General features: G+C 38.8%; 1 protein-coding gene and 1 non-coding gene across 2 annotated transcripts in view; both read right to left on the bottom strand.

Annotated features, from left to right (window-relative positions):
• Window positions 1-6,390: 6,390 nt before the first annotated feature.
• RABL3 (RAB, member of RAS oncogene family like 3) overlaps window positions 6,391-16,535 on the bottom strand; it is a 38,816-nt gene continuing 28,671 nt past the window's right edge. Inside the window, exons 6-8 of the mRNA XM_067738761.1 lie at window positions 12,448-12,519; window positions 8,274-8,312; window positions 6,391-7,686 (exon numbers count right to left, since the gene is read on the bottom strand). Of these exons, the coding sequence (XP_067594862.1) occupies window positions 7,621-7,686; window positions 8,274-8,312; window positions 12,448-12,519 (177 nt within the window). The 3' untranslated portion in view covers window positions 6,391-7,620. The remainder of the gene's footprint in view (window positions 7,687-8,273; window positions 8,313-12,447; window positions 12,520-16,535) is intronic.
• Window positions 10,739-10,811, bottom strand: TRNAG-CCC (transfer RNA glycine (anticodon CCC)). Its single transcript has one exon. It is a non-coding gene; the product is annotated as a tRNA-Gly (tRNA).

Genomic DNA, 16,535 nt, shown 5'->3' with positions numbered 1-16,535 from the left:
AAGAGACCAAGGGATTACTTTCCAGCCACCTTTTCCATGACTCCCTTGTCCTTCATCTTGGCTACTCTCCTTAGCCATGGTCAGGTATCAACTTCATGGCTAATGGCATTCAGGAAGGAAGAAACCATATATCGAGAGCTTGTTCATGCCAGATTTTCCCACAGACATTACCTCATTTAATTTCACAAAAACAATCTTTTAAACTAGGCTTTATTATCATAAACTCAGGTGCAGCAGAACAGGCAGGAAGTGTAAATGGGTAAAGTAGGCTAGGTGATTTTTTAAGATATGACTTTTATACACGAAGCTCCAATTTTTAAACATTGGCAACTTAAACAAGTGAATGGATGAATGAATGAATGAATAAAGCCATTGTAATAGATTGCAAATAATGCCCACAGATTCCTTTCATCCTTGTATGTATGCCCCTTTGCAATGTGACTTTGCTGCTCCTCCCAAAATGAGACGGAGTCTTTTACTTACCTCCTTGAATCTTACTTTGGCTAATAGCAAACACAACACAAGCACAGGTTTGAAAAATGCTGTGCCTTACGATTTGCCCATTTCTTGCTACTTGAGACCACCATTCAGAGAAGTCAGGCTAGCCTCCTTGAGAATGAGACCAAGAGGTCCAGGCACTCAACAGCCCAGCACTAGCTGCCAGATGTGTGAATGAGGCAATGTGGCTGCCAGATGACTGCAGACACGTACGTGATCCCAGGTGAGATCAGCAGGAGAACCACCAGCTAAACCTAGCCCAAACTGCTGACCCACAAAATTGTGAGCAAATAGAATGACATATTTTATGCCATTAAATATTGGGGTGTTTTGTTAAGCGGTGATAGATAACTGATGCAATTATGTCAAGAAACATGCATGTAGGTGTGAATGACTATGGGCTGCCAGTTTGACACATTCTGCTTTAGATAAAGGGGTCTAAGCAACCTCCAGAGGTCCCCAGGCTCCAGCGTACTGCAGTAGCAGCAGAATGATTTGCCTGTGTCTGAGGTGTTAGCACAGAAAGGACCAGGCCAAAGGAGCCATGTTGATATAAACAAGTGACAGGCTGGTAGCAAACTGTGTGGATTGATGCCTGCAGACCAGGGAGTTTATAGCACATCTCAGCATATGTCAGCATAGACAACTGACATTGTGGTATTATATAAGCTTCCCTGGAATTTATATGCAAACCTGGGAGAAAGGGGGGTGTAAACCCTAGCTTTACTGAGGCTAAGTTTTTATTATTCCTGCAGTATGCAGTATGCAGACTCAAAATCAAAAGTGAATTCAAGAAAAATATTTCTTGCATATCTGAGTTTACGAGTACATTGGGTCTTGAATCTCTATTGATCATAGAAGTTAGGCTTTGGTGATTAGGGGGAAAAATGGATGGGAACCAATAAACGACAAAGGAAAAGCTTTACTGCTTTGTTTTTCCATAAACTTTATATGTTCTTTCCAAATCAGCTTTGAAGGCAGATTTAAGAGGTGTTTCAGTTCCTTCCTAAGGTGTGAGAGATTTCTGAAAGAGTAAGAAAGTGGTAACAGATCCTTGACTGGATGAAAATTATTTTGAGGGGCCTGAAAATATTTAAAATTGAATAAACCTATCAATTCCCTATTTAGAGATTTCTCCCAAGTGGGTTCACTTTATTTCCCGTCTTCTTCTGTTTTTGTAACAATAATTCAAGAAAACGAGTATTTGCTTTGTAACCACTATGTGCCAGGCACTGTGCCATACACACACACAGGAGAAATGAGAATAAATAAAATATAGAACACATAGCTCTGAGTCTATGTCTGATGACTTTCTATTTTAATCTAATCACACACTTATTTATTTATCTTACAATTATTGGGGACCTGCTATGTGCCAGGCCCTGTGAGGTGTGGGGGGATACAGAAATGATTGAGTCTGGTCCTGTAGGAGGGTGCATGCTGGAGAAGACTGACCAATAAACAGGCCATTACAACGGAGTGCCATGTATGCTGTGACAAGAAAGAGTCAGGGTGCTATGGGAGGGACTAGGAACCACAGAGCTCTGACTAGCTCCCTGAGGAGATGATAGCTGAGCCAAGTCACACAGAGTAAGAGTTGGATAGGGCACTGAGGAGAGGGAGGTACACAAAGACAGAGAAGTGCAGTGCATTCAAAGACCTGTTTTTAGGGCACTGACGGAAACAGAGTGGAGGAGCCTAGTGAGGGAAGGCTTCCAGAAAGGGGAGTTTTGGCAGACATTTAAAGCAGGGGAAAGAGGGGAACTTCTAGGCAGGGTGATTAGCATTCAAAAAGACACCTAGGGCTTCCCTGTTGGTGCAGTGGTTGAGAGTCTGCCTGCCAATGCAGGGGACACGGGTTTGTGCCAGGTCCGGGAAGATCCCACATGCTGCAGAGCGGCTAGGCCCGTGAGCCATGGCCGCTGAGCCTGCGCGTCCGGAGCCTGTGCTCCGCAACGGGAGAGGCCACAAGAGCGAGAGGCCCACATACCGCAAAAAAAAAAAAAAATAAAAAGACACCCAGTGGAAGAAGCAGGTTGTGTGCAGGAACAAGGCAAACATATACTGGACCAGAGCAGAGTCACAGTATCAAAGTGGTGAGCAATAAGAACAAAGATGCCAAAAGCCAGGCAGAGGGAGAGGGATTCAGCGAATGATATGGGGAACAGGTGAAGAGAAGAACTTGAAAAGGACCAGAAATTGGAGACACCAGATACCTGCCACCTCTGGATTCTAGCACAAGATAGGTTTACTCTCTGCAGAAGCTCTGGACTCACAAACATCAGGGAGTGGGGAGTAGGACCAAAACCAAGTGTAGTGATGATGAAATCTCCAGCTTCCTTCTCCAATTGCATTTCCAGAATGCTATCAGCAAGTGTTTTACCCTCCAGACAGAACACTGGAGGATTCTTCTCTAGGACAGTGTCTCATAAATACTATACATTTTGATCAATAATTATTAAATATAAAAGGCAAAGTCTTTCTGGAAGTGCTTCTTTTAATGAGGTAGATGGCTCCCTCCCACATTAATTCAAATATCCATGAATAATTCTTATTTCTAGAATGACACAGGATTCAGCATCATTTAATCCTATTTTTTGCTTTTTTAGACATAAATGTTGAGAAAATTTGTTCACATAAATAAGCAGTTATGAATGGAAGGGATTTTGTTATGGTAGCACTCAAATTCCTTCTGAATTAAATACCAAAAATCACATACTGACCTATCATTAAACATTATTTTAATGACCTATCAGTCAATAACTCAGGTTGGTTCTTCTTCAATTTTGTTGCAAGCAAATAATTGGAAACCTGATTGGAAAAGGCTTTGTTACCCAGCTATTGGAATCAGTGACTTTAACTGTTATCCTTTCACTTGGAGGTGCTTTGTCTAACTCATTTACTCAGAAAGGGTTAGGAAAATAAAAATGTTAATTTTATATACCTTTGCCTGTATAATTATTTTTGATGTAAATGTTATTTTGATATTTTGATAGACCAGGCAAGAAGACTTGACATGAAAGAATGTGCCACAGCCTTGGATGTTTCCTACCAAAGCTCTTTGCTTTGTTCTCAGGAGCTCTTCCTTAAGAGCTCTGCATTTTTTTTTTTTTTTTGTAATTGTGAGGAGTGGAACAGACAAAATCCTTAAATAAAACTAATATTCAGAATTGTCCCTTTGTTGGCATCCAGAAGACATTTACACCCCTGGGCAATATGCCGTATTTCTATTGCACTAGTAGTGACATGCTCTTTTTCTGTAGTGGGAAAAGGGCAATTGGGAAAGTAGAGGTGGTAAATAAGAGCCAGCGCGAGCTGCTTCACAAGCAGATCAATCTTAACAAAGATACATTCATATGAGAATTCGTGATCTGAAAAATGATTCCCTTAAAACTATCCGTGCCCATGTACCTCTTGGAAGAGATTCTTCCACACATCCCAGTTGGAAGACCACTGATCCACACCAAGAAAATGGAAAATATTACATCTAGGAAACTGGGGATTATTACAGAGTAATGTGAAGGGCAAGTGGCAGGCCTAGAGAGCAATCACTCCAGAGTGCAGTTAGAGGACGGAGGACTTCAGGACCGATGTCTCCAAGAAAAAAATGAAACTGATAGATTACCTGATATATTTGATGGTACTGAACAAGATTTTACATCTTTGTTGAAGTTTAGGGGTTTCATTCTTCACCTTTACTTATTGATGATCTTGGTAAAGCTTAGTGGTTGGCCAGCTGAGAAAACAAATGTGGTATAAGAGAGGGGCTATGTATAAGATGGCAAGGCATTTCATTAGAAATAGATATACCCAGAGGGTAGAAAGTGCTAGTATTAAAAATGGGTAGCAGTACATCGAAGACAAATATTTCCTGTTTTGCCAATAGAGGATGTGACAATCACGCTACGATTGCTGTGGCATGTGTAGCCTTGGGAGGGAGGAGTGGCTTACTTAGTTCATTAAGGGGCGATCATGAACTCTGATGAACTCTGCTATAACGGTGCCATAAGGTAGAGTCTACAATCCATGTGTTCCCTACGTTTTTGATATGGGTTTATTTTTTTCAAAGGGTGGATCCTGAACTACCTGCATCAAAATCACCTGGTTTGCCTGTTAAAAATACAAAATCCTGGCTCTATCCCATATACATAGAATTGGGCGAGGGGGGGCAGAAGAAATCCTGGAATCTGCATTTTAAACAAGCACTTCAGAGGACTTCCATACACTTTTGAGTTTGAAAGCCATTGCTTTGAGTCCTTAAATGTAGGCGCTTATTAATTGTTACTCAAAGTTGGATCCTTTTCCTACTCTATGGAGCAGCGCTGGCAGGCTCCAACTCCAATTCTGCATTAGGCAAACATACTGGGGAATATGTGAGGCTCAGGGTTCTCCCAGTGCTAGATCTCCCGAAACCCTTCCTCTTCTACCACAGTAATTTAACTCAGTTTTGGGACTATGGAGAAATGAATTTTTTAACTTCCTACTCCTCCTTCCCCCAGAGTATCCTCCTTTGAATTTTAACAGATGTTAAATCAATGCAGACATCCTGTTAGACTTCAAACTTCTTAAAATAGATGCTACCTGTGCTTTAAAAATTTCAATTAAACCAACATTTAGATACCCATATAAGGCCCTACCTAGGTTGGGTGCTAAAGCATACCCTGTTGAAATGAAGACTCAGAAGCTCTGATTATGGCAGTGGTTAGGAGCTCTTCACCTCAGTCCGATGGCCCAGCACATCAGTTCTATGCAGTCCACTTCCAGAATGGAGAAAAACAGCAGTGTCACGGCACCTGGATTATATCATAGATGTCCCAAGTTCAGGGACTTTTGAGAACCTGAGTAAAGCTGATATGGATCAACCCCTTTGGGAGTGGCTCTCTCTCTAGAGCACTAAGGTAGAGAGACCAACCCAAATCCTTAGTTGGATTCCAACTAAGCCGCCTGGGGGACAGATGAGTGGCTACAGATCTTCATATCTGGTTGCCTCCACAGTGAGTAAGAACGTTGGTTAGACATCTGAATCACAACAGGGGAAAAAAAAAAGTTCTCTTATAGGTAGCAATTTGTTCCATCAAGAAAGTAAGAAAATTAAAGCTTTAATTAACACTTTTTAGGAAGTATTTGGTATTTAAACTTATTATTACCTAAAAGCAATTTTTATGAGCAGGTTTCAGGAAGTCTTAGCAAAACTTATGCTTCAAAAGATTCTTTTTGAAGAACTCTGGCTAATAACATTCACTTTGGCCAACAACCTTATTTTGCTGCTACTAATGCTGCAACAAACTTACCTTAGATGATTAAAATCATTTTTTCTTAGAAAACTGTAATTCAGGAGTCAAGCCTGACAGCAAGAACAAATGAAGTTGAGTATTGTTAATTTTTCAAGATTGACCCTGAAGCCATCAGTGATAGGTTATTTTCATCTTATTTTTTAATAAGGGAGAAAATAGAGAAATTGGAATAGATCTCCTTTCTAATTAAGGGTTATTGATTTATTTTTTAAAAGAGGAATACAAAGAGCTTCAGTTGGTTTAGGTCTTCTGCATATGCATTTGGTTTCTACTTCTTAACTGCACAGCCACTGTCACAAAATACTTGTGCCAAATTCCACATACAGATCCTGATTTGCATAGCTCTCCTTTATGTCAAAAAAGAAATCAGGGCTAACTCTTGTGGGGGAGGATGTGAAGAAAGACTGGAGAAAATTCTAGCTGATGAAAAGTGCTTTAAAATCCCTTGCCAAATTCCTAAGACAGACTTTCTAAAAGCACTCTCTAACATCATCATTTTAATATCCTCTTTCAGCACACCTTGATTTCCAAAGTATGGAATAGAAAGAGATTTTAGTGGTTTTTCCCCCTAGTTTTAAAATGAGAAGCTGAAACTGTGTACTTATTATTATTATACTTTAATATGGAGCAAAATCAGGAGTGCAGAGACCTCCTAGAGAGAAGAATACATGTGAAAAGGAGTTGTTGAATAAGGCAGCAAATTACAGTTTTCGTAAAACAGGTTTATATATTAACAAAGACTGGGGCAAAGGCAATTACATGAGCAAAAAAGATGGGTAAAAAAAGTAGTGATGAACAATTATGCATATACACACCCCCCCAATTTTGGATTATGAAATCCAAGAATCCTAGTCCATAATTCATGTAAATGTGTTGCTGTGGAAGTTATTTTTACTTCTCTCCATAAATACATTGTTGACACAAAGAATAATATTCTTAGTTTACGGATTATAGTTAAGGGACATTTTAGGAGTTGATCTTTCCTTCAAAAATAAAAATAAAAACTGAAGAGGCTGTAAATCTCTCTTACTGCCCTTGTGCAGGTCTTAGATTTTACCCTATTTCCAAACAGAAAACAGTAAGAGGGTGCAGACAGCTGTAACCTAAAGAGTGAAGGATTTAGTGAGCTGTCAATTTCTCGCATAATTCTTCTTTTCTGGTACTGCTGTTCTCTATGTATTATTAATCTATTTATATTTAACTCCAGCTATTAGTCCGCCTCTTCCAGCCACTGAGCCATTTGCAAAGGAGAGGAGAGAGAGACAACGGTTGCTATTATTAGGCATCCTTTTGTGTGATGAAGGTGGAGGCAGTTAAATAACACCATTTTGCTTCTTTGAAAATGACAGAGAGTGTTTGGGGTGGACAACTCAGGGCCGGTTAACATAACCTTTCCCCTCAGAAGGTAAAACAATAGAGATACATTTTTGAAGGAGATACATTTTTGAAGTACTTAATTAAGCCTTCAGCAAGGAGTGTGGGAAAATTACAGACCCATAAAAACCCTCCAGTTCTGGGCAAGAGTAAATTTTCTCTGCAGCATTCTGTCGCTGCTCATTTACTGCATCATTTTGACATCTCGTATTTCCACAAGGCTTTTATATAATCTATAAACAGGGACAGAAAGGTGAGGAACAGAGAGAATGGGGACAAAGTTTGGACTTCCCACGCTGTTACTTCCTTTCAGTTTTCCATTAAAGGGTGAGGCTGAAGGGTGGCATTTTAAGATGATTTCATTAAAAGCCTGAGACATTAATAACTGACACAGCAAGAAGAAAGCTGTGAAAAACTGCCACTGCTGGCTTACTCTTCAAAGGATGAGTGTAATTCAGTCATAATGTAAGCTCTTTAATGTTCCTCCCCCAAACCTTTTTCGATCAGGAAAGCCTGGAATCTGTAGGCAAGAAAGATAATTATATTAGGACTCAAGCAGGCAGAGTTCAAATGCTAATAGCCTTTAAAATGTTCTCCTTATTTTCTGTTTCTGTATGTTGGGCTGTTGTTCTTTAAAGAACTATCTTTCTGCGGTTTTACTCCGAAAACCACAGCAGATTAAATAATAAAAATAAATTCTACCAAAATGAAAAACATTTGCCAAGCAATTGGTGATAGTGCCATCTAAATCAGACAGGATGGCGGTGAATCTCATAATATTCACCTATTGGACTTTTATATGAATTATTTGCATTGTGATAGACTCTGGATATATGCCTTTGGAGTCTCAAGCAATTCTATTATTTTATAATGTAACCTTATCTCTGGATTCTTTTTGTTTCTTAGACTCTTATTTTCCCTTGATCTGATTTTTTCTTTTGTATTTAACAGGACAGAAGAAAGTCAGTTGCTTGGGCCTACAAAGGACTCCCCCGACCCCAAGTTTTAAAAAAAATTTCAAAAGCAAATTTGGAAATAAATTTCAAATAAGTCAAACCTCTCTCCAATTTCAAGAAATCATTTTATCAAGAAAAGATAGATACAGACCTGATTACCATCTCTTAAAAAGTATCTCTTCTCTATGACCTGTGAAAAACAAATAAAGATTTTAAGGGCTTAGCACATATACCTTGAAAAGGTAGTAACTGCAATGGCCACTAATGGCACTAAAAGGTATATACCCAAATTAAGAGTCTTTTCAACAGCACAGACATCTAATACAATGAGTTAAATCTGGTGCTAATGAGATCAGGATTGTGGAAATATTTTTATAAAAGCCTGCCTCTTGTTCCAAAAAGCATTAATGATAGGTCAAAAAATACATGAACAACAAAAAAGACTAAATAACCAGAGAGTGACATGACATCCCATGCAATTCCTAGTGTATGGCTGCAAATTTGACTCAAAGTTCCCTAGCAGTCGGCCCCAAAAGGTACCAAACAGAATCCATAAGATAAAAGCAAAGCACTTTTGCTACTACAATAGCATACCTATTCCTTAAAGAGGAGTCTGTCTATATAATGTAGTAAACTACCACATTCCTCTAGTAAACACAGTTGTAAATTCTGTCAGTCCTTAATGGAGACAGATGACAACATCAAAAGCAGTCAATTAACTTCTTTTCCGACTTAATCTGCACCCTTAATTCCACAGTTTCGGAATTGTCTGTATTTGGTCAGTAGGAGAAATAAGGTAAAGCAGTGGATGTATCTGTACAAATCCATCACCACTACTGAAAAGAAGCCTTCAAAATATGTGCCCTAACATAATGAGTTTAAGAGCACCATATTTTCACAGGATGAGAAACATTTTTTTGAATTTTATTTTATTTATTTTTTACACAGCAGGTTTTTATTAGCTATCTATTTTATACATATTAGTGTATACATGTCAATCAAAATCTCCCAATTAATCCCCCCCCAACCCTCCCCCCACCCCCCGCCACTTTCCCCCCTTGGTGTCCATACATTTGTTCTCTACATTCACATGATGAAAAACATTTTTAAAAAAAAAGAACTCTGTTTAACACTTGAGAAACTGCAATGGTGACAGAGGCAGTATTATTTTCTTTACACAGAGCTTTACATGTGATTAAGAAAAGTTCAGCAGATTAGAATACAGATTATCTGGAGATTAACTCTAAGACATTAGAATCTAGAATTATGAGGCTAGGAACTTCCTCAGAATAAAGCAGAGCATCTTCTTCCAGGCCTGCAGCAGCTTGCTCTCATTGGCCTGACAGCCATATCATCTGGATTCATTTTATCTTCGAGACTATGGATGGGTTACTTTTAGTCACAAGAGACTCAGGGTAAGGTTGCACTCACTGGCCTCAAAGGTAGAAAAGCTGGTTCATGATTAGTACCCATCTAAAATACCTGACACCACAAAAACTATGACAGGACTGATTTTCCTTCCTCTCTCCAGGGTAGGACAGGAAAATTCTATTACTCTGGAGTGGTTAGGAATTACTATTAGCGAAGGGAGTGTGGAAGAGGATTAGATTCCCTCTTGGAAAAGAAATCTTTAATTAATTAATTAATTTAATTTTTGAGTCTTTGTTGCTGCACGCGGGCTTTCTCTAGTTGCAGCGAGCGGGGTCTAGTCTTCGTTGCACTGCATGGACTTCTCATTGCAGTGGCTTCTCTTGTTGCAGAGCATGGGCTCTAGGCACATGAGCTTCAGTAGTTGCAGCACGTGGGCTCAGTAGTTGTGGCTCATGGGCTTAGTTGTTCTGCAGCCTGTGGGATCTTCCCAGACCAGGGCTCAAACTCGTGTCCCCTACATTGGCAGGTGGATGCTTAACCACTGCGCCACCACCGAAGTCCCTTGGAAAAGAAATCGTTACACTAAATTCTGGAAGATATGATGTAAAGTCATATCTTAGCTGCCAAGTCCCTTGCTTTCAGGCAACCACCTCAGTCTGGATGTCTGGCCCACCTCTTTTTTTTTTTTTTTTTTTAATTAATTAATTATTTTTTGGCCGCATTGGGCCTTCGTTGCTGCACGCAGGCTTTCTCTAGTTGCGGCAAGCGGGGGTTACTCTTTGTTGCAGTGCGTGGTCTTCTCATTGCGGTGGCTTCTCTTGTTGTGGAGCACAGGCTCTAGGCGTGCTGGCTACAATAGCTGTGGCGCGTGGGCTCAGGAGTTGTGGCTCGTGGGCAGTAGAGTGCAGGCTCAGTAGTTGTGGTGCACGGGCTTAGTTGCTCCGTGGCATGTGGGATCCTCCAGGAACAGGGAACCCATGTCCCCTGCCTTGGCAGGTGGATTCTTAACCACTGCGCCACCAGGGAAGTCCTGGCCAACCTCTTAATCCACCTGACTTTGTTTGTGATTTAGGAAACCAAGAGAGAAGTTGCTTTTCAATTTTGCTCATAATTCCCTGCCCTCAACTTGCGATGTCCTTCTCTTATCAAACCATTTTTTTAAAAAAATTATTTATTTATTTATTTGGCTGCATCGGCTCTTAGTTGCCAGCACGCGGGATCTTCGCTGTGGCATGTGGGATCTAGTTCCCTGACCAGGGATCGAACCTGGGCTCCCTGCATTGGGAGTGCAGAGTCTTAACCACTGGACCACCAGGGAAGTCTCCTCTTATCAAAACTTGCTCTCTTCTTAAAACCAACCAAGTTCCCTCTAATTTTTTTTTTTAAGTAGTCTTGCCTGACAACTTGGGTCACACTGATCTATAACCCATTGTTTCTCTAGGATATAACTTATTACATTTTATTTTATTTATTTATTTATTGCGGTACGCGGGCCTCTCACTGTTGTGGCCTCTCCCGTTGCGGAGTACAGGCTCCGGATGCGCAGGCTCAGCGGCCATGGCTCACGGGCCTAGCCACTTTGCGGCATGTGGGATCTTCCCAGACTGGAGCACAAACCCGTGTCCCCTGCATCGGCAGGCGGACTCTCAACCACTGCGCCACCAGGGGAGCCCACATTTTACTTTTTTAATTTTAAAATTAATAAATTATTTAAAATTTAAACAATATATTGTGGGATCTTTCCATGTCAGACACAGATCTATATGATGCTGCTCCTAGGGGACATAGATCGTGGCCACGGATCTAAACAAATGGAAGTTCTTACGTTTTAAGTTTGAAAACAATGTGGAGAGAAAATTTGGTGCCTTGCAGTGCTTCCAACCATTTTTTCATGTCATGACACATTTAGAAAATGCTAATATTTATACATTAGCAAACGTACAAATGGAGTAAATGAAAGAGCCAGGCCAGGGGCTCTGGCTGTTCTGAGAACTGAGGGGATCACTATCTCAGTGCACCTGTACCCTTTTGGCCACACACCAGTTGGGAAGTTCTGCAATAAAGCAAAAATTTCCCAGTGGCCTAATATTAAACAGGGACGGAGTGTGGGCCTCATCTTATGCTGACCTATTGGACAAAAAAGCCAAATATTAGATTTCTAAATAGTTAAAAGAAAAATGATTCATAAAGAAGAGCTATGAGGAGGGAAATTTTTTTCTTGGGAGACTACTTGTAAAAGGAAATATAAGACAGAAATTAATCTTTTTTCAATAATAATACAGAAATACATCCTATTTTACTTTACTACACAATGTCAACATTGGGTAAACAATTTAACTTGGTCAATATTGTATGCAATGCAGCTGTATGGCCTTGTGAAGGAAAGACAAACAGTGCTCTAATTTACCAGTATGTTGAAAATGCTGCATTTTCATTCCAGTTCTGGACAATAAGATGATGCTGGTAAGAGTGAATAACTGGAATGCAAAGGTTTCTGATAGGGAAAATTAGGGAATCAAGAAGATGACCTAGCCTTAAAAGTAACAGTAACATTTATATGGAGAATATTAGTAGCTGGGAGAGCAAAAATAACTCAGGGCTTTAAGCAGAATGTCCTCAGTTTAGTGCCTTTTGTGGGGACTTGGGGGTGGTGAATAAGCACAAAAATGCTAGAAAATATGGAAACATAAATTGTTTTAAGGAGGGAATTAGGTATCTTAAAAAACCCCATTTGAATCCAGTAGCTTTCATCCTTTGCTTAGAGAACACTGGTGATAGAATAAACACGTCAGCAGGCATTGAGCAATTACACCAACAGATAAGAGATCAAAACAAATAGTATTCAGGCTGTGAAGTTTAGCATGAAGGAATAAAAGGACAAAGCATTCTACAAAGAATTTAAACTCTCATAATATATAAATTAAGTTTAAAAATAACTTAATTGAAGCCATTACCTTATCAAAAAACCTACTGAGCTTGACAGCATTGGAAGAACCTGCAGCTAAGTACCGTGGATTTGTGCAATCCTAGAAGATAAAACATAAGATCCACAATTAAACGTTAGGAAACATAAGCTCTTTGTGAGTCATTACTGTTCCTCTTGCACATTTCTATAGTAAAATATTAGGCATAATACTCTCATAAAATATTCAAGTAATTTTCAAATTATGATGCACACAGCAAAGAGGAAAGTGCTAAAGGAAGGTGAGGCCACTTACTCTTTGTTATTTAGGCAATTTTAGAGGACACTGAACCACTGTATTCATCACCAAATAATTCATAAAGGAAGACAGGATTGTTAATGTCTTACTAACAACAAAACCAACATACTAATTAGGTGACCTGCCTACATTTACCTTCAAAAGCAGAAACAGAGCTATTAAAAACAAACTTTTTTTTTAAACATCTTTATTGGAGTATAATTGCTTTACAATGGTGTGTTAGTTTCTGCTATATAACAAAGTGAATCAGCTGTATGTATACACATATCCCCATATCCCCTCCCTCATGCACCTCCCTCCCACCCTCCCTGTCCCACCCCTCTAGGTGGTCACAAAGCACCTAGCTGATCTCCCTGTGCTATGCAGCTGCTTCCCACTAGCCATCTATTTTACATTTGGTAGTGTATACATGTCAATGCTACTACTCTCTCACTTCGTCCCAGCTTACCCTTCCCCCTCCCCGTGTCCTCAAGTCCATTCTCTACATCTGCTTCTTTATTCCTGTCCTGCCCCTAGGTTCATCAGAACTATTTTTAATTTTTTTTTAGATTCCATATATATGTGTTAGCATACGGTATTTATTTTTCTCTTTCTGACTTACTTCACTCTGTATGACAGACTCTAGGTCCATCCACCTCACTACAAATAACTCAATTTCGTTTCTTTTTATGGCTAAGTAATATTCCATTGTATATACGTGCCACGTCTTCTTTATCCATTCGTCTGTCGATGGACACCTAGGTTGCTTCCATGTCCTGGCTATTTTAAATAGTCCTGCAATGAACATTGTAGTACATGGCTGTTTCTGAATTATGGTTTTCTCAGGGTATATGCCCAGTAGTGGGATTGCTGGGTCACATGGTAGTTCTGTTTTTAGTTTTTTAAGGAACCTCCATGCTGTTCTCCATAGTGGTTGTATCAATTTACATTCCCACCAACAGTGCAAGAGGGTTCCCTTTTCTCCACACCCTCTCCAGCATTTATTGTTTCTAGATTTTCTGATGATGGCCAGTCTCACCGTTGTGAGGTGATACCTCATTGTGGTCTTGATTTGCATTTCTCTAATGATTAGTGATGTTGAGCATCCTTTCACGTATTTGTTGGCAATCTGTATGTCTTCTTTGGAGAAATGTCTATTTAGGTCTTCTGCCCATTTTTGGATTGGGTTGTTTGTTTTTCTGATATTGAGCTGCATGAGCTGCTTGTATATTTTGGAGATTAATCCTTTGTCAGTTGCTTCGTTTGCAAATATTTTCTCCCATTCTGAGGACAACACTTCATTTTTTAGTACTAGTTACTCACCAGTGCTCAACTAACTTAAGTACTATGAAGTTCTTAGGAATAGTAGGAAGCATGAAAATAAAGAGCAGGAGGAGCAAAAAACAAACAGAACGGTGGCCAGGGATTTCTCACTCACTGAATGCAAGGCACTACATCTCTTGGTAGGCCATAAAGATAATAATAAACAATAGATATATTTTTTGGTTAAAATAAACAATAGAAAAGTTTATTTTAAAATATCATTAAATATTATTTTTAATAATAAATAATAAACAACAGATATTTACTATTAGGATACAAATAGGAAAAAATGGGGCTCTGAAGAGACAAAAGAATCTGAAACATTATAATGAAGTGACTAGTACATTGCAATGATTAGTAAAGACCTTAAAACGTTTACTATCCCTTTCCTGGAATTCCAATGTTGAATTGCCTTAGCTTGTCATCATTGACTTGCCAACTCAAGAGACCGAGTACTTTGATTTGTACCTCAAATGCCACCTAAGACCCAACCATGGGGATATCATATAGGCTCCTTTGCAAGGATAGTATCTATTTTTTCAGTTATAGATCATCTGTGTCCCTTGGGAAATCACTGAAGTTATTATTGTTGCATTTATTCTGATTGTAATCTCTAAGCCCACACGATTCCATTCCAGTGCATTTTGTAACAATCCCTATTTTACCAATATACAACATTCAAGGCTCACATTTTAAATTCTGACCAGAAGCTATACATTTTCCAAAACCACAAAAGAGAGACTACAACTTTTCAAAGATCATAGAGTAAAAGAAAAATCAGAGGTCTTTGAAGCCAGCAGGCTCTGAATCTGAGTATCTATCCCAACATCTCTAGATTGTGTGACATTGGTTAGGCTACTAAACCTTTAAAGTTGAGCTTATTCATTTGTGAAATGGAGATAGCGATACTTAACCCATAGGATTTTTGTGAAAATTAAATGAGATAATGCATGTCTGACACATAGTAGGTACTGAAATATTAGTTTCCTTCTTTCTTCATCCCAAGAAAATGCCATCAGATTGAATTTTCAGACACAAAAGCACCTAACATAATAAAAGATAATTCTATGTATGGATTAAGCAGACTGAAATGTCATTGTGTAAACTGTTGTATTTGAAATCATGTTTGAACACATTTATACAGCAATTGAGGCATATAAAAGACAAACCTTAACTAGATCTGTATTAGATACGATTTACAAAACAGATATTGATCACATAATCATCAGATTGTCAAAAGACTTCAGAGATGACTCCAAATAGAGCTAAAGTACTAAATACAAAAATTAAATCAAACATCAAACAAACGGACAAAACCTCCCAAAAACTTATTTCTAAGCCTCCAGAATTTCAGGTTGACCAGGCTAGAGAAACCCTATGATTTTAGGAAGAGAGTTTTAGATCTGAAAGAACTATAACTATCTGCTATTGATCATGGTAGAGGGCAAAGCCTGAAAATTGATAGCTCTAAATGCTTGAGAAAGAAACATTAACTAGGGAAGATGCTTCAGAATGATCACTTTGAAGTAAACACATAACAGAGGAAAATTTGTGCTAGACACAAAAAAACCTAATAGGATTTAAAAAAATAAGTAATCTCCTCCCTGTTTATAATTTAAACAACTTGTCTTTTTTTTTTCCAGGCACAAGAAAGCTTTGATTCTATCTTTGATGCATACAGTTATGTTAATCCTTACTTTTTAATAATTTTAAGTAAATTCATACAGTAACCAAAGATGCTAGCACTAACAGTGTTAAATTAGTTTTTACTTGAGACTTTATATTTACTTGCTGAGTCTTTTTGACTGTTACCTCTTTTTGAAACTCTTATCCAATTTTCCTCCTCATCTTTTCTTCCCTGCATCCTCAAGACCCTCTTGTTTCTGCTGTGTTCTTGAAGGTGTACACTGATAAAAGGCCATAAGTATGTTGTATGTGAATTCTGTGAAGACCATGTTTGCCACTTGAGTACCTTTACATTTTGTTAACAATTAAAGATCGCCCTGACTTTGCAAGTAAAATAGGAAAAGCACATATCTAGATGATTGTCACAGAAACCCACAGGCACTGGAAACAGATACATTCTAAAATACATTAAAAGTAAAATAGTATGTGTCTAGAATGTGTAAGCACTTAATAAATGCCAGCTACTTTTATTATTAAAAAAAAGTAATTGCTGGAACAAATTAAGCTATTCAGTGGTAAATTTCCCTTTGGAAACAATGTTCAAACAAAGTAACCTCAGTACTTCTTTGACAAGGATATTATATATTCTATGTAACAGGAATTCTCTGGAATATGATGGTCCAGTGTTGACTACCTGGGCATTTATGCTGAATATTCCATGGTGGCAGCTGAGAAAAATAAGGCATCTCCACTGCAAAGCAGAATGTAAAAAACAATGGAATGGCAGGCAGAAGCTGACTCAATTATGGGGGGTACAGGTGGAGTTGAACCAAGCCGCGTTCACCAATGCTGATTCACAGAGAAAGGGCATCAGAATCAGCTGAGTTATTAGT

Source organism: Pseudorca crassidens, chromosome 5 (genome assembly GCF_039906515.1).
Source record: "Pseudorca crassidens isolate mPseCra1 chromosome 5, mPseCra1.hap1, whole genome shotgun sequence".
NCBI classification, from domain to species: Eukaryota; Metazoa; Chordata; class Mammalia; order Artiodactyla; family Delphinidae; genus Pseudorca; species Pseudorca crassidens.
This window is presented reverse-complemented; position numbering and strand designations above follow the sequence as displayed.